Source organism: Schistocerca gregaria, chromosome 1, assembly GCF_023897955.1.
Source record: "Schistocerca gregaria isolate iqSchGreg1 chromosome 1, iqSchGreg1.2, whole genome shotgun sequence".
Taxonomy (NCBI): Eukaryota; Metazoa; Arthropoda; class Insecta; order Orthoptera; family Acrididae; genus Schistocerca; species Schistocerca gregaria.
Genome location: NC_064920.1, coordinates 789868724 through 789888041, shown reverse-complemented (window position 1 = coordinate 789888041; position 19318 = coordinate 789868724). Strand labels below are relative to the sequence as shown.

The following is a 19318-nucleotide window of genomic DNA, read 5'->3' as shown; positions in this document are numbered from 1 at the left end:
TTGAGCCCAACTTTCCCCGGCGCTTGTTTTGTATTGCTCTTCTGAGGTTGTGCAGAGTTTGGCAATACCTTTGAGAGTTTATTGTAGTGCCTCTTTCCAGGAAATCCACAAAAATAACACCTTTTCTGTCCCAAAAGACAGTCGCCATCACCCTCCTTGCCGCCATTGTCTGCATGCATTTCTTAGGTTTTTGCGGGGAATTTGTGTGCCCCCACTGCATTGACTGCAATTTTGTCTCGCAGTTCACATGCTTAACCCATGTTTCGTCACCAGTAACGATGCGATCGAGTAATGAGTCGCCATCTTTCTCGTAAGCGTCCAAAAACGTTAACGCTGCAGCCATTCGCTGATTTTTGTGAATCTCTGTCAAGATTTTTGGTATCCATCTTGCACAAAAATTGTACTTTTCCGTAATGATTTCGAGCAACAAACTTCGTGAGATTTGTGGAAAACTCATAGAGAGTTCCGTTATTGTGAAATTACAGTTCTCACGGACCGCGGCATCGACTTTTTCGGCAAGTTCGGCAGTCACTATGCTGGATCTTCCACTTCGCTCTTCGTCGTGAACGTTAGTTCGGCCATTTTTAAATTTTATGACCCATTGACGCATTACACCTTTAGTGATTATGTTGTCCCCATACATTTCACAAAGCTGCCGATAGATTGCTATCGGTGTACAGTTTTTTGCAGACAGAAACCTTATTACAGCACGCACTTCACATTTTCAATTAACGCTGACATTTCAAACTGTCACAGTAACTCGACGGAGTACAGCACGAACCTCTCACTAGCACGGCAGGATGCCGACTGAGCGGCGGAATGCCATGACACCAAGATGGCCGCGCTAGCCCCACCCCTAACGGACACAAACGAAAACGTAATGTACTTTGTGGATAGCCCTCGTATAAGCCTGCAAGATTTCAAATGGCAAGAGGCGACACTCACGGGGAATTCGAGAGGGTCCTTGCCGGTGTTGGTGGCGAAGATGAGTCGCAGCACGTCCAGCGCCTGGTGGTTGCGGCCGGTGGCGAGCAGGAACTTGGGGCTCTCCGGCAGCAGCGCCCAGATGAGCAGCGCGGCCAGGAGGCCGGGCAGCGCGCACAGCAGCAGCAGGATGCGCCACGGCCCGTACTCCAGCGAGCCCAGCGGCAGCGTCCAGTGGCTGTTCGGGATCACCAGCCACGCCAGACCTGCGGGCACGGCACGGCTCGTCCGTCTACCTCCACACTGGCAACACCCATAGCACAAGCGATCATAAACGCCGTGAATGTTCTTGTGTCATGTGACGAGCGCAATGTGAAATTTATCGGTGTGGTAGTGGTGTGAAAATACGACTATCCATTTTTATGCTAATGCATCTTGTCCGACATTTCTTAGGTCGTTTGGTACCATTCCTGAAGAACAGATATAAAATGCGTGCTACATATGCATATAGATAAGCTGTAACCTCTAAAACAGTGATTCCCAACCTTTCTGCGATCATTACACCTGAGGGCAATCATATATTAGCTGGTACCCCTCGCCCCTCTCCTCCACGTTTAACATCAGTTCCCATCCAAACTTAAGAATGAAAAAGAACTCTCTTGGAACACATTCATTTTTAAATAGATGAAAGATAAATGATATTAAGCGATTACATGTGTTTTATTAAACAATGAGACATTTACTATGACTATTTGTAACAACTTTTTGAACGATGAAACAGTTCTCAGTGCATTGCGATTGTTACCTAAACCACCATATCTGGAAAGAAAGCCAACTATCCACACTGAGAGCAGACACTTGTTACTAAACATATGCTGCAAGTGGTAGCCGCGTGGTCTACGACCCCTTGTCACGGTTCGCGCAGCTTCCACCCATCAGAGGTTCGAGTCCTCCCTTGGTCATGAGTGTATGTGTTATCCTTAGCGTAAGTTAGTTTAAGTTAGATTAAGTAGTGTGTAAGCCTAGGGACCGATGACCTCAGCAATTGGTCCAACAGGAACTTACCACCACCAGCAGCACTAAAAATGCTTCCTCTCCACCACTCCTCTCCTTAGCAGCACTTGCTTCACCCACAGCCCGCATCAACCAAATTAAAATGTGTGAATTACATTTAGGCCCACTGATTGTAAATGACTTCCGACATCTGAATTGGCGGAAATTGGAAGACTTCAGGCTGCCAAAACTTTGTGTCTAGCCAGTGTTAATAATAATAATAATAATAATAATAATACAGTTTAGGCCACACAGCAGTGGGGTAGACATTAGATAATTACTGTTGTGCTGTAAGTTCATTTACTGTTATGTAGTGAACGGTGAATCAATATATAGTCTCTTAGAGGAACTGCCTAATACTCAAGAAGGCGTTTTCATGAGATAATTAACCATATGTGACGCATGTGTCTTAATTTTGCTGAAACAGATGCGTGGAACAAAGTACAAAGTATGTGTGTAGTGGGTGGACAATGTGAGGGAGATATACATTCGTTTCACAGGCTGTAACGTCCACCACAGCCTGACGTGCATTAAGGATAGTGTCTGGAAAAAAGACGTAATTATTGGTAACTTATGTAATCAATATTACAGTCTTACGAAATAATGATGCCAGTAATAATTTAATTTAGTGACCGAAACACAACTGTACCCTTTTGGTTTTATCCCTCCGAAAATTACATTTTATCCCTCTGGCGGTAATTACCCCCTGGTTAGCTGGTTGGGAACCACTGCTCTTAAAGGTTTCCTAACTATAAACTTATTTGGGGAGGTGACAAGTCATCGGATAACGATAAGCACATACACAGATTTTTCGCGGACACAAGATATAAAAGTGCTGTGCATTGGCAGACCTTTTTTGTACTCAGGTGACGTATATGAAAAGGATTCCGACGTGATTGTGGCCACACGACGGGAATTAACAGACTTTGAATGGTGGAAGCTAAACAACGGTGTAGGATGTTTTTACATGGAATCGACTGTGTCCTCTGATCCAACTGAACCAATCGTTGACTGGAAATGGTCATGTTCGGCTGCTTGGAGACTATTTGCTGCCATTCATGGACTTCATGTCCCCAAACATGAACATTCTGGGCATTTCGAGAGAATAATTTGGCCACCCACGTCGCCCTACATTAATCGGATTAAAAACTTTAGGGACATAATCGAGAGGTCAGTTCGCGCACAAATTCCTGCACCGGCAACAATTTTGCAATTATGGATGGCTATAGAGGCTCAATATTTTTCCAAGGGAGTTCTAACAACTTGACTCCAAGCCACGCCGACTTGCTGCACTTCGCCCGGCAAAAGGAGGCGCGACACGATATTAGGACGCATCCCATGACTTTTGTTACCTCATTGTATGTTATACATAATATCACACATGTACATGAAAATGACAAATTGTCTACATTAGCCAATCGCACGATTTAAATAAAGATCGTTTACTTTACAGCCTTCTGCGAACGATGTTTTCTCCTGTGAAGTATTTAGAGGCTGTGGATCCACACAGAAACAAGAAAAAATTTATTTATATGGTGCAGGAGTAGTTAAAAGACAGACGCTGACAGATCTGATGAATAGCGCGCACTTTCCAGCAATTCACACTTCAAATTTCTTTTGTGCCGCTACAGGGGCGCCTATTACTCTCCTGATAAAATATTTTTTGTTCATTTTATTTCAGACGTGTGCTCACATCGCGAAGCAAACGGAGCGACCACTCGATGTCTTCGATGCACAGTTTCAGTGGTGATGTGTGGGCAGGATGCAGTCGCAAGAACCCTAGCCAACATACGCAATGCCTTGGTTACATGTCTTTGAGTAGTTACACGAGTCAGCAATCCTGATATGGGGTTACAAAAAGGGACCGACCTCTGCAGTACTGCCGTAGAATATTTACTTCCTACTGCAATCTTCACAGCGGTGAAACTGTATTGTGGAAGGAAGAAAGATCATGACATGCCGTCGACAATGAGGTCACTGAAGACGGAGCACAACATCGGATTAAGGAAGCATGGGGAAGGAAACCTGCCGCCTCCTTTCAAACAAACCATCGCGGTATTTGCCTTAGGTAATTTAAGGAAATCACGAAAACCTAAATCAGCATGCCTGTACGCGGAAAACGACACCAAGGAGAAAATTCGTTTTTGTTATTTCTTACGCTGAAAACGTGTTCGTTGCAGTGTGCGGTACGGCGCGGCAACATGTAACAGTGACTGTACGCGCACGGTTGGCAGCCAGTAGGAGCAGCCCTCGCTTACCTGGCAGACAGATGGTGCCCACGGCGACGGAGACGCCCAGCCAGACCACGGCGCGCGCCCTCGTCGCCAGACCGTGGAACTCGCCCAGGTACGCGAACACCACCGCCGCCGCCCCGCAGATGCTGCGAAAGGCAACGACAGACGCTGCTTGTTATACGACTAGCATTTCTAAGTCACACTCTGTGCTTCAGTAGTCTCCAAACAGAATACTGCATCGTTATTAACGGTGTTGGTCTACCAGTGTCGTCTCCCACAAATAAAGTTTGGGTTCACGTTAAAAAAAAAAAGAGAAATGGTTCTAAGTATTATTTTTTGGATTGCACCCTTCCAGAATCCTCCACACCTATAAATCCCTCATCCGAGCCATCCTCTGCTACACAAATGTGGCATGGTTTCCGCGCCTTCCTCATTTTATCGCGCCCTACAGGTAGACCCGCGAACGCAATGCACTCCATCCAGCCTTTCGGACCCGCTTACCCTCTCCCACCCGCGTCCTCTGCCAACTTATAACTTTCTTCTCCCCCACTCTTCCATCTTAAACACCTTGGAATATCCTACGTTACCTGTAAACTCGACGCTACTCACCCCCTAGTTTTTCTCCTGCTCACTGCTCCTGGTACTCCGCCACGCCTGTACCACCACATTCCCCAAGTGCTACACCTCCATACTCTCCACATTCTATCCCAACGAAACTTGAATCGCCTTCCTAACCCGACCATAAAATCCACCTGGCATATATCCATCCTACCAGATCCAATCATAACCCATACCCCTCTTCCCCTCAGAAATTCCTTTTTCTCCACTCCTCGTCACCCACATCCTAAGGCATCATCTGGAATGGCACCCCTCTTCACACTCCCACGTTCCTCTTCCAAACATCCACCCACATAATCACCCTCTTACGCACTACCCCAAATGTTATTTTCCCATGATATCCCTCTCGTGGCAGTCTAGGCCTACTCATCATTTCACTCATGTATGTCTCTATGTTAATCAGACATCACACTGACTTTTTACTTTTTAACTTATGCTGCTGTCCCTTTGTTTTTTTACATCTGTGAAACGTTCATTTGCCACATCATCTGTGTCAATCTTTTACTTAAGCAACAAACATAATTTAAATTATTATATTTTATATAAATTACTATATATTTATAGGAATTTTTATATTTTAAATTATGCAACTGAATCTCTGTCCTTTATTTCTGTCAATCATTCACTTTGTCAACCTCTCTGTCCAATTTTATACTATGTTTTAAACTTTTGCTCTCATATGGCTAAAGAGCGGCGACTTGAATCCACTGACAGCCCACCCCACTCATATTGAGCGAGGATAATGAAATGACAATAAAGATCAAAGGGTATTGTTTTTGTGAGTAAATTTTGAAAATTGAGGAAATACTTCGAAGCTGAATACACATTTGTAATATCGACTGTAAATGATGAAGTGGTTGTCGTGAAGGACAAATAAATTACAGCTGTTGTAACGATCGTTCCTATACCTACGTTCTTCCTGTGCTCGGCTGCACCCTTTGTGATTGAATCCTTTTTGTGTTTTCCCGAGACCCATTAACGTAAAAAACCACCCAGAACACGAGACACAGCCCCTGCTACCTGTGTAGCCGCCTCCTTCGTATAGTGAACTCCTGACCTATTCAGCAGAACACGAAACCCAACCACTCTTTGGCACAAGTAGAGGAATCAGCAGCCTAGTCGGTCCCAGAACCGTCTGAGCCTTTGATTCGCACCCTCCACTCGGCTCTGTACCAGAGGTCCGCAATCGGTCCTATCGACTATGCTGCAAATGGTCAGCTCTGCTTTTATCTCCCAAGCAAGACTGGCAGCCTTTACCACTTCTGTTACCTGCTCGAAACCGGAGATAATCTCTTCTGATGTGACACAAATCATTGGTACCGACGCGAGCCACCACCTGCAGATGGCTGCACCCTGTGCTTTTCATGGCGTCCGGGAGGACTCGTTCCACATCTGGAATGACTCCATCTGGTATGCACACGGAGTGCACATTGGCTTTCTTCCCCTTTTTTGGCAGCCATGTCCCTAAGGGACCCCATAATGCACCTAACATTGGAGCTCCCAACTATCAGTAATCCCACCCTCACTGATTGTCCAGGTCTTGCAGGTCGAGAGATTTCCTCTGAAAGAAGACAGGCGACGGAATCTGCCACAGCGACAGTGTCATCCACAGACAGACTAATCAGCGAGGCCTTATGTGCGGCCCCCTGGGAAGTCTTTCGCCGTCTGCTACGCCCCAGTGTAACCTCCCACTCGACCCCAGGTGAGAAGTCAACCTCAGTGCAAGCAGTAACTGGGCTGGCCACCGGTGAGGACCGATCGGATGGCTCGGACGTGCTGGACATCCGCTGGATGCCCCTGGCGCTCACAACAATGGTGTCCATCCACTGCAGCCTCAAGCTGTGTAACTGAAGCCATCACATCCTGAAGCTGAGAGTGGAGTGCCACCAATGCTGCTCGCATCCATACACAAGAATCACCGTCCCGAAGTGTTCTTAGTGATCATACATAGCGTTTTAAGGGTCATTGTACAGAGTTATTTGATTCCATTCAATTAACAAATCAGTTTGGAATTGCTTATGACCCCCAGTTATTTTAATTATACAGCACTGTACAGACTGTGCTACAAAATAGCAACCCCCACGTGCTTAACAGGTTCCAGACATATATTGCTGGGACTGTAACATGTTGGTATAATCCATACAGAACTATAACAAAAATGCTCGAGGCACTGAATTGGATATCATTTGAAGATGACTTAATTTCCGTGAAACCCTCTTGGTTAAATTTATATAACCTGTGTTTGAAGAAGACTGTTATGCCCCCTCCATCCCATATGTCGTATAGGGATCACGTGAATACAATGACAGACATTATGGCGCATACAAAGGCATAGAGACAGTAATTTTTCTCTCATTCAACATGCGAATGTAATCGGTCACAGAATCACTAATATTAGTGTGAGGTACACTCCATCAGGCACTGTACAGTGGCTTTTGGAGTACATCTGTAAATTTTGATGTAGTCGCTGAGAAACATTTCGCATAGCAATTTTTTTTTTAGTATTAAATATAGAGTTGTTGTTGTTGTCATATTAATTTGACCATCGTCTATGTTCGATGTCAGCATGCAATAGCCACTCACTGGCGGCAGGTGGCGCCATAATAAACAGAACTCCGTCTGAAGAGGCCTTGGAATGCCCAGCGGTGTTAACCGAGCGGAGTGTGATTCTGAGCCGTCAGGCGCCATTGGATGGAAGGGCATGTGCTCAGCAGACCGCTGTCCCGGTCGTTGTCAGCTATCGTGACCGGAGCCGCTACTTCGCGGTCAAAGAGCTTCTCAAATGGCACTCCGCTTGTCAACAGCGCTCGTCAGGCGCGGACGGTCAACCATCCGAGTGCCAGCCAAGCCCGACAGCCCTTAACGTCGATGATTCGGCGTTAACACGACGGCGGCAGCACTGTAAGTGAAGGATACACAAAGCGCGTCCGTGGATACAGAGAATACTACAATCTTTGTCGTCATGTGAAAACGGAGCGATTTATCTGACGTCACAAGGTTACTATCAGTGGCTTTCGGGCCACGTATGGAAATATTTCCGAAGCAGTTAAGTATGAAAACTGTTCGACTGCCGCCGTGGCTGAAGTGTACCGTGCACGGCAAAATGTCGCTATGCAAAACCGACGCCGAGGCAACTATGTAGCACCACAGGCCATACATCACAAGGACGAACGACAGCTGCGTTGATGTGTACGGGCGTATAGGCGTGCAACTGTTGAGCAACTGACCGCCCAGACGAACGAATGCCTCCTCAACGACCGTTCAGCGAACGTTACTGCTTATGGGGCTCCGCAGCCGGCTCTTGGTTCATGTGCCCTTGCTGGCTGCTGTTCGTCGGGCATGAAGACTGGAATTTGGACGCCAGTACCGTGCCTGGACGCTCGCTGAGTGACAACACGTAGCCTTTTCAAACCAATAATGTTTTACGCTCCATCGGACAGATGGCTGTTGGCTTTTATGGCACTGCAACGATCGTCAGAAAGATGCAGAGTGGAGGAGAGAGCGTTATCAAAAATGGCTCTAAGCACTATGCAACTTAACATCTGAGGTCATCAGTCCCCTAGACTTACAACTACTTAAACCTTACTAACCTAATGACATCACACACATCCACGCCCGAGGCTGGATTCTAACCTGCCACCGTAGCAGTCGCGCGGTTCCAGACTGAAGCGCCTAGAACCGCACGGCCACAGCGGCCGGCTAGAGCGTTATCGTCTGGCGAATGCCTTTGGGCATTCGCTGGGTGATATTGTCTTTCTGATACGCACAAGAGTATGCATCCATCCTCCGGAACCATGTCCACCACTACATGCAGTTTGTTTTCCCTCGGCACGATGGCATCTAGCAGCGGGACATTGAAAGTGTCACACAGCTCGCAGTGTACGTCCAAAGAGCACCAGAATGAGTTTGCTGTATTCCCTGGTCATCAAACTCCCTGAAGTTAGACCCATCGAGAATCTGTAGGTCCACGTCGATCAAGCTGTTTGCGTCATGGATCCTTAATCGAGTAACTTTGCGCAGAAATCCACGGCACTGAGTCGGCATGGCTGCACATCCCTACTGTTACCTTCCAGAACATCATTAACTCTCTTCCTGCATGTCTCATAGCGGTTCGCGCTGCAGCAGCTGCTTATTCATATTTTTGACAGGTGATCACGTTAAGCCGGCCGCGGTGGTCTCGCGGTTCTAGGCGCGCAGTCCGGAATCGTGCGACTGCTACGGTCGCAGGTTCGAATCCTGCCTCGGGCACGGATGTGTGTGATGTCCTTAGGTTAGTTAGGTTTAAATAGTTCTAAGTTCTAGGGGACTAATGACCACAGCAGTTGAGTCCCATAGTGCTCAGAGCCGTTTGAACCATTTGATCACGTTAATGTGACTGGACAGTGTGTTATCTCCCTTGGAATCAAAATGAAGTCAAGTGTAATAAAATGACTCCTCTCCACGGTAAACCGCTTGGCTCCCAAAAACATCGATCATGTGAAACCTGCCCTCTTAACTTAAAAAATCCTAAAAGCCATAAGCTAAAGGGAACAAGTAAAATCTATGTTTCTTAATTCGCTAAGTTTTATTTAAGTGCAAAAATAAAATTCATTATATTCAGATAACATATGTTTTTGGGTGGGGTCCGCCTTTAGCAAAACACAATTTTGTTTTTTTGCCCAGACATGTTTCACCACAGTTGCAGCATCATCAGTGAATTTTTTTATTATTATGGCTGTTGAACATAAGGAATGTTCTTTACTGTTTAAAGAGATGTAAATATTAGTTTCTAAATCGTAATCACAGATTTTGGAAGAGCACATAAAATTGTGTATTCATACCTTGTTACCACATAGTGTGGTTTTTTGCTGTATTACATTTTTACAGTGTCTGTTTTTCTTTACAGTTCGTCACCTGCAACTATATACTACTTAATGTAGGCAACATATTTACGCAAAAATTACGATTTCTAAACTGTTACGGCTATGCCTGAGATTAATAATTTATGTGAAAGGTTGTGTGTGTGTGTGTGTGTGTGTGTGTGTGTGTGTGTGTGTGTGTGTGTGTGTGTGTGTGTGTGTGTGCGCGCGCGCGCGCGAATGCGTTATCTACTTACACTATGTTTCAAAAATGGTTCAAATGGCTCTGAGCACTATGGGACTTAACTTTTGAGGTCATCAGTCGCCTAGAACGTAGAACTACTTAAACCTAACTAACCCAAGGACAACACACACATCCATGCCCCCATGCCCGAGGCAGGATTCGAACCTGTGACCGTAGCGGTCGCGCGGTTCCAGACTGTAGCGCCTGGAACCGCTCTGCCACTCTGGCCGGCCACATTATGTTTCACTTGCTTTTTAGCGTAAATATTTTGCCTACATTAAATTGTATATAGTTGCGGGTGACAAAATGTATAGACACTGTAAAAAGGTAATACAGCAGAAAAACACAACATGTCGTAAGAAGATATGAATACACAATTTTATGTGCTCTTCATAAATCTGTAATTGTATTTAAAGACTACTATTTACATTATTTAAACAGTAAAGAACATTCCTTATGTTGAACAGCCATAATAATAAGAAACCACTGATGATGCTGCAACTCAGTGAAACATGTCTGGGACAAAAAACAACCTTTTGTTTTTCTAATGGCGGATCCCACCCAAAAACATAGGTTATTGTTAAAGCAAACACAGACAAAAGAGCTTCGACCTCAAGATGATTATATTCAGATAAATAACCAGATTTGTAACCCGACATTCTTCTTGCCAGACAAAATTTAGCATTCTGTCCCGGACTCAACGTACATATACAACTAATTTACTAAAAACAAACGTTCATTACGTAAGAAATTCAGCAAAAATTATAGGAAACTATATTCTCACTTTTCGGGAACCTACGTCTACTTTATTCGTCTGTAGACTGACGATAAGTACACTTACAGTGAGTTAGTTTTAACTCGATCTGTAGCAGTAACTGACAAGCTGGTGAATCTTGACTTGAGTCTAGATAGAATACAGAGGTGTAGCCAGTATGGGGGAACCAGGAGGTACTCACAAGAAGCCGTTCCAGAACCTGAAGATGAGCAGCAGCCAGAAGGAGTGCGAGAAGCTGGAGAGGACGGTGCAAGCTGAGTCCGCCACCAGCGTGAGCAGCAGCACGGTGCGGCGGCCGCGAGTGTCCGCCAGGTAGCCCCACAGGTGCGAGCTGCACAGCATGCCTGCACACACACACCAAACAACGCATCAGCGCCGCGTGTCCGCCCTCAGTGTCACGTGTGCCTGCCTCCACCACGGCGACATGCACTGCACGACTGCAGAAAAAATATACGGGCTGGTTACAATTAAAAGTGCGGCCACTCACATAGGTCCAGTGTGGCCTATAATTATCGTATGGCAGCGAAACTTGGTAGATATTCTGATGCATTAATGCAGAACCGATTTACATCGAAAAAAACTAGTTCCAATTGAGGCCACAAGGTGCAAATGTGGTGCTGTGAATCAAGAAAGACGTATAGAAATGTTTCCGTATGTAATACCTTGAGGAAAGGGTCAAACAAGTGAGAGAGGAATAATGTTGATTTTAATACCAACCGCCGTTTACACAATTTGTTCAATATGAGCACAGGAGACGTCGGCGAGACATTGCATCTGTAAAACGATGTGGTCAACAGTAGCTTGCAGCAGTTCCGGTGGAATCTGGAAAACGCGTTGCTGTATTCTGGCCTTCAGATCAGATAGCGATCGAACGTGTCCCTAGTAAACGCGGTCTTCTAGATATCTCCAGAGCCAAAAGTCACATGGATTCAGATCAGGTGTTGTTGCAGGCAATGCATATGGAAAATATTTGGAGATAACACGTTTGTGGAAGGTTGCGTTAAGCATATCTTGCACTGGGCGAAGCGACATTAGATGTTGCCCCATCTTGCATCAAAACAGTGGTTTCCACGCAGTTGCGTTCATCCAAAGCAGGAATTACATACTGTACAAGGAGGTCTAGATAATGTACAGACTTCACAGTCAATCTTACAGGCCTTCTGGGTATATACTCGTCAAAGAATGACGGACTGGTAATAGAAATGCTTGTGAATCCGCACCACTCAATTCACATACGGCGGTTGCAGTGGCTCTTCGTGTTCAATACGCGGTTTAAAAGTACTCCAGGTTCGGCAATTCTGTGTATTCACTGCACCCTGCCTCATTCCATAGAATAATCCTCGGCCACATGGCATCAAGTTCGATCCGTGCCAGAAACCGAAGAACGAATTGAGAACGTTGCTGCGGAATATGAGGTTTTACTTACTGCACCGTTTGGATTTTCTGCTGGTGCTTGTGTAAAATAGACCTCAAAACTTTCCGTACTGTGGGTCATCGGATGGACAATTCCTCGTGACACTGCAGGGGCACTAACACTGCACGCACAGTTACAGCAATAGCAAACTCGGCAGTAACTTCCACCGGGGTAGGACACTTGCTCCTTCAGGTGCCACACCAAGCTCACACGTGCCTTCGAATTTCATTATAATTTTTTTTAAACCAATTAACGAGATTGGGCATCTCCTCGGACCTTTAAATCGGTCTCCCTCAATGCAGCACCGTAATTGCTACCGTTTACATAAAATAGTTTTGCTTGTCATATGACAACTTGGGTGTCATACCGTCATATAAACACTGCGAAATTTGAACCTGGTAGTCTCAATTGGAACTAATTATCTTTCCAATGTAAATCAACTGTAACAGCCCCGGGTATTATTAAGGTAAAAGGCGAACGGTGCGCAATGAAGCAAAAATTATCTTGACACATTCGTAATAAGCTACCTAAAATCATCTATATGTCAGACTGCTGCAGTTTCTGTGCTTTTATTGTACTAAATTTAAATAAAATAAATACAATGAAGTTCCGCTGCAAGTATTACAAAGGTGTGATTGCGCACGATTCCCCACCCATGGGTAACCACCTGCAGTGGTTTATGAATTATACACTTCGGAAGCGAAGGTTATATTAAACACATACGAGTGAAAATAATCCATAGTTAAACTATCAGCCAAATTCTATTAGGAAACTAGAATTTTGAAATATTTTTGAATAGTAAAGGTGGAGTGTACAATCATTTTTATTTTCATATTTTAACAATTTTTTAAATGTTCCTTTCTTGAATAAGTATTCATAACAAACATAGTGTTGGGATGTTTACTCCATTACACGTAGTATGATCCTATGCGGAGCAACCAACACACCAGGACCACCACCTGCTTGTCTACAGATACAGTATCACACTAAGTTCTTTACTAACTGTAGGCAGTGATTGCAATGCACCAGTAAACTGGTCACCTTGATCATCGTCATTATCGTTATCACAAATACTTGAAGCATCCGATACTTCCGATGACTGATCGTTCCTGCTTACGCCTGATACACCTGGCTTTCCTTTTCACCTTCTCTGGCTGCTCCTTAAAGCATTCACCTTTCCCCTTCTCGTTCTCCAATCCAGTCTATTGTTTCTCTTCACTCCTTACTTTCCTCTCCCTTTCTGTGGGGCTGAGCACGTGTCTTCTGTTACCGTTACGCGAGTTTGCCATTTCATACTAACAGGAGCAGATTCTTTTTGTTAAATTGTTAGCAAAGCCGTGCAGTTATGTAATGAATTACATGTTTTAATAACATATTCCAGATAAATGCAAATCAGTAATAACTATAAGCTTCCCTTCTTATTTTCTCTTTGCTGAAAATAATAAGATTCTAGGCTGCTTATTACCTCACGCCTTCCGTAACCCATATGGCGCAAATCTTTTTGTTCGTGTTGACGCTAAAGATGGCATCTGTGGCCAAAAGTCGTCAACTTCACTACCTTCAGATACTGGACGCGTGCGATTACCCGCTGCACAAAGTACCGTACTCTCCCTTAGACCTCACCTTACAGTCATCTTTTACATGTTCATCACGTGCGAGATGCAGAACGTGCTTGTGGCGATGAATAGCATATCTACACGTTACGGTACTTCACAAGGGATGCGCAGCATGCCTCCAGAAGAAAAAAAAAAGTTACTAAACAACAGATATCATTACGATGGCCCCGCATCTACAGAAAAACTTTCTATAGGTGTGAGATGTACAGCCTTCCTACAGTAAGGATTGACAATGTTTCTCCTGCAGAATGGTCATCAAGTAGGTTCACAGGCGCAAAACGTACTGCATTCCTGCTGTTGTGAACAGCGACACGTCACTACTTAAAAAGCTATGCACAAATGATCACGGCGAGGGCCAAATACGTTACCTGAACAAAGCTGCCTCCAAGAACATCTACAAGTACCAGGTGCAAATCATGCCCGAGGTAGCCACCTACACTGTGTGGGGGAACAAATTATTAGTCGACCACAATATTATTGTACCTGCGAGTGAAGGCACTGTCGCGGTATTACAAGATGACTCGCCGTACAACTGTCTCGAAATCACTCACAAAGCGATGCATTTCCCTTAGTCCCCACTGAACTTGTTTACTGTTACGTCACCGCGTGTTTCCGATAACGGCCGGAGGGGTACAAATGTTATAATATCGTGGCCAGGTAGTACATCTTCGTGTCGCTGCCCAGATGTCCGACTGGTGCTGTCATAGGTGTGAGCTGCATGGCCGCAGTATGCTGTATTTAGTACACTATAATTGCACAATTCAACCTGCCAGGGTAGCCGAGAGCGCTAATGAGCTGCTTCCTGGACTCGGGTAGACGCGCAGGCCCCAGATCGAATCCGCCGGGCGGATTGACGACGTGGGCCGGTATGTTGGCCAGCCTGGATGTGATTTTTAGGCGATTTTCGACATCCCGCTAGGTGAATACCAGCCTTGTCCCCACGTTCCGCCTCAATTACACGCCTCGCAGACCTTTGAAAACGTTCACACTATTCCATGGCTTACACTAAATGCAGACAGCTGGGGAACACTAATTCTGTCCTGGGGGAGTTCGGGGTGGCGCCACGAAGGGCATCCGTCCACCCTCTGCAGTTAACACTGCCAAGTCAATAGTAACACGGCCGTCCCCGAGATGAATCCGGACAAACACTCCAAGGAAGAAAGAAAGAAAAAAAATGGTTCAAATGGCTCTGAGCACTATGAGACTCAACTGCTGTGGTCATCAGCCCCTAGAACTTAGAACTACCTAAACCTAACCAACCTAAGGACATCACACACCTCAATGCCCGAGGCAGGATTCGAACCTGCGACCGTAGCAGAACCGCGAGACCACCGCGGCCGGCAAAGAAAGAAAAAAAGAAAGAAAAATTGCACTATTTAGTGTACGGCAGATTCAGCTGAGCATGTCGTTCCATGCAGTTTAATAAAAAGTTACACAGACTGAAACCGAACTCCATCAATAAAATTTCGGAAGTCGTTTGTGGATATTTCGTGGGTATTTTGGCAGAAAAAACTCGTGCTCGCCGGTAACTCGTTACAGCGTAATAATGTACCTACGATATGTTCGGTTTGTTATCCCGTTTACCTTCGTTTCTATACACTAAACACACAGTAACGCAACAACCTTGATACGAAACAATTGAAAGAAGTATATTGTGAAGTGGTTGACGTTCAGAAAAGGGTTGTGACTCTCTTCCATTGGATTCAGTGAACCCTGTTTGGGATGTCTATACACCAAATCTTCATTAGTATACTTGTCCCTATCGTGTGTATCACAATGTACGACTAACACTGCGATAAAAATAAATCGGACACAGAACCGAGCAGCACTGAACCCAAACTTTAGGCCGAAGACTAAAACTGAGCATTACTGTTGTCAGCGGTACGTATCTTGCGCGAATGGAAACAGTTTGCTACCAAAGAATACACACAGTGCATACTGCCAACGTTTGCATTGTTGTGCAGATATTTTCAGAGTGATACAGATAAAGATAGATTTAGGTGAGAAATCAAACGAAACGCAATAACTTCGTAACTAGCCACCGGAGACCAGGCATCTAATACCAAAATATCCCCGAAATGCCCCTTAAATTTTGTCGGTGAAGTTCAGATTCACCCTAAATACTGGTGCACATACTAATGTCTTCATATGTAGGATGCTGACTACATTAATGAAGTTAAGAACCTCGAATCCATGTTCATTATAGCTGGAATAACGTTAACGAATACTGATCTCCGAAGATATCAATTAAAATGGAATAGAAAGGCGCTCGTAAGTAATGTGATAGCTCAAAAAATAAACCTCGATCATACTGAACACTGTTAATAGAAGTTAAATTAGGTTAGTACGGGGGGGGGGGGGGATATCAATAGGTTTTTGTTTGCAGGTACTTTTTGTCACTGAGCATGTGGAGGGAGCAGAAGGCAAGACCGTAATCGTCCGAGAGCATCCAACATACAATTTAGATAAGTGACTTTGAGAGATTTTTCTCTAATCTCTGTTCTTCGCACACACATCAAAAAAAGTTTTGCATCATCTCGGCTCCGAGAGCTCCGGAATCTGTACTGAAAATTGGAATAGAGAGCACCATAAACATCATTTCTGCCCTTTCTATTGCTCATGAAAACCACACATTGCATGTTGTGCCCCCATACAGCGAGACCATCACAAGTGGTGGTCCAGATTTCTGTACACACCTGTACCTCTAATACAGAGTAGCACGTCCTCTTGCATTGATGCACGCCTGTATTCATGGTGGCATACTATGCACAAGTTCATCAAGGAACTGTTGGTCCAGATTGTCCCATTCCTCAACGGCGATTCTACATAGATCTCTGAGTGGTTGGTGGGTCACGTCATCCATAAACAGCCCTTTTCAGTCTATCTCAGGCTAGTTTTATAGGGTTGATGTCTGGAGAACAAGCTGCCCACTCTAGTCGCGCGATGACGTTATCCTGAAAGAAGTCATTCACAAGATGTGCACGATGGGGGCGCGAATTGTCGTCCATGAAGACGAATGCCTCGCCAATATGCTGCCGATATGGTTGCATTATCGGTCGGAGGATGGCATTCACTTATCGTACAGCCGTTACGACGCCTTCCATGACCACCAGCAGCATAAATTCACCCCATATAATGTCACCCAAAAAAGCAGGAAACCTCCACCTTGCTGCACTCTCTGGACAGTGTGTCTAAGGCGTTCAGCCTGACCGGGTTGCCTCCAAACACGTCTCCGACGATTGTCTGCTTGGAGGCATATGTGACTCATCGGTGAACATACCGCGATGCAAATCGTGAGCGGTCCATTCGGCTGTTGTTGGGCCCACTTTACCGCGCTACAGAGTCTAGTGGCTGCAAAGATTGACCTCGCCATAGATGTCGGGATTGGAATTGCGCATCATGCAGCCTACTGCTCACAGTTTGAGTCGTAACACGACGTCATGTGGCTGCACGAAAAGCACCATTCGAAGTGGCTGGCGTTGCTGTCAGGGTTCGTCCGAGCCATAATCCGTAGGCAGCGGTCATCCACTGCAATAGTAGCCCTTGGGGAGCCTGAGCGAGGCATGTTAGCGACAGTTCCTGTCTCTCTTTATCTCCTCCACGTCCAAACAACATCGCTTTGGTTCACTCCGAGATGCCTGGACACTTCCATTGTTGAGAGCCCTTCGTGCTACAAACTAACAATGCGGATGCGTTCGAACCGCGGTATCGACCGTCTAGGCATGGTTGAACTACAGACAACACAAGCCGTGCACCTCCTTCCCGGTGGAATGACTGGAACTGATCGGCTGTCGGACCCCCGCCGTGTAATAGGCGCTGCTCATGCATGGCTGTTTACATCATTGGGCGGGTTTAGTGACGTCTCTGAACAGTCAAAGGGACTGTGTCTGTGATACAATATCCACATTCAACGTCTGTCTTCAGATGTTCTGGGAACCGGGGTGATGCAAAAGTATTTATCATGCGTCTCTACGTTCTAGACAATTAGGTTCGAGTCGTGTGCTGTGATATGCTTTTCCTGTCCAATATTGTGCCTTCGTTGTCTATGGTGGATCGATTTCTCCTTGTACCTAACAAGGTAAAAAGTTACGTGCATAGTTAAAAAAAGATTGCTATTCGCAACGAGTTTATTTACATCTCTGTAACGGATTATATTATCTATGTCAGTGACAACTGACTTTCATGCAAACTGCATGCAATGGCCGACATGTTTCTGTAGTCGACTCACCCATCCTCCTGTTCATTGAGGAACTGCGGAAGAAAAATTTAAAGATGTCTGATAAATGAGCCGGTAATGCTTATGCAAGGATTTCAAGTTCATGAGATATACTAAGTTATCAGTTTAATTAAAAAGGCAGCCTTAGTAATTACATAGCTCTTCACGTCAGAGAAACTTAAGATACAAATTGTGACTGAAAATGGAACGGGCAATAAACATATCTGAGAAGGGCAGAGAAATAAGAGTAGAGTGAACGACCATTGGAAGATAATGTAAAACGGCGATAGATTTCTGCATAAAATTAAACTCCCAAGTGACGCAATGAAATATTTCAAGCCGTGTAGTTCATGCAGATAATTGTAGAGTAATTCGACATTTTGGGGAGCAGTTCCGTGACTTACTCTTTTACAGAAACTATCGAGTTTGGCGGAACCAAAAAAAAATTATGTATGCAATATTAAAGTGTGAACCCAAGATCTTTCAGTTTTTTGAGCATGTTTATCGATGGAGCGTGGGAAATTTTTTCTGAATACTTACTGCCAATCTAGAACGATCCAGCATTTGCTCAAATTTGCCGGCCGGTGTGGCTGAGCGGTTGTAGGCGTTTAAGTCTGGAACCGCGCGACCACTTCGGTCGCAGGTTCGAATCCTGCCTCGAGCATGGATGTGTGTGATGTCCTTAGGTTAGTTAGGTTTAAGTAGTTCTACGTTCTAGGGGACTGATGACCTTAGATGTTAAATCCCATTTGAACCATTTTGAACCTGAAAAACTTTTCTGCAACACACCCGCTGGAAAAGACTGCAAAAACCATTGACATTTTTTGCTGAAGAGCGTCACATAGCTTTAGATTTTTCTATACATGTATTAATCTTTAGTTCAAAACTTATTATTGGTTTCGCTTATCCACAGCCATATTCAGATTTTTAATTATATGATACATGTGATTCGCCAGTATCTTCATGTAACATGGGCTTACTTTGTTCAATGGACCATACACGTGAAAAATGGTTGTGAATAGTGACGAATTATCTGTGTAGCCTATATAATAACATATTTTAAGATACATGTGCCCTGCTGAAACCGGTCATAAAGGCAATTCGAACTCCACCGAATAAACTTCCAGACTGTCAGTTTAAAGACAAGCGAATTCAGCCGTTCTTCATCTACCTTATTACTACGAGTTTCCGAGCATTATACGTCCATCATCAGGAAGACATAATTATTAACCAAATATACGACTTGTAGCCTGCATACAATTTTCCGGACAACCTAATGCAGCGCTCTCCTGCAGTGATCACAGACTACTTTTTCAGTTCTTAACTGCACAATTCATTTTCTATTGACTGAAGTAAGAGGAGACTGTCAGTCCGTAAAGAGTGAAT

At 44.8% G+C, this 19318-nt stretch overlaps 1 protein-coding gene across 1 annotated transcript in view; it reads right to left on the bottom strand.

Moving 5' to 3' along the window:
* Positions 1 to 19318, bottom strand: part of LOC126269651 (synaptic vesicle glycoprotein 2A-like) — a 159362-nt gene that overhangs the window by 48313 nt on the left and 91731 nt on the right. The window contains exons 5-7 of the mRNA XM_049974008.1: positions 10868 to 11030; positions 4236 to 4357; positions 946 to 1190 (exon numbers count right to left, since the gene is read on the bottom strand). Of these exons, the coding sequence (XP_049829965.1) occupies positions 946 to 1190; positions 4236 to 4357; positions 10868 to 11030 (530 nt within the window). The remainder of the gene's footprint in view (positions 1 to 945; positions 1191 to 4235; positions 4358 to 10867; positions 11031 to 19318) is intronic.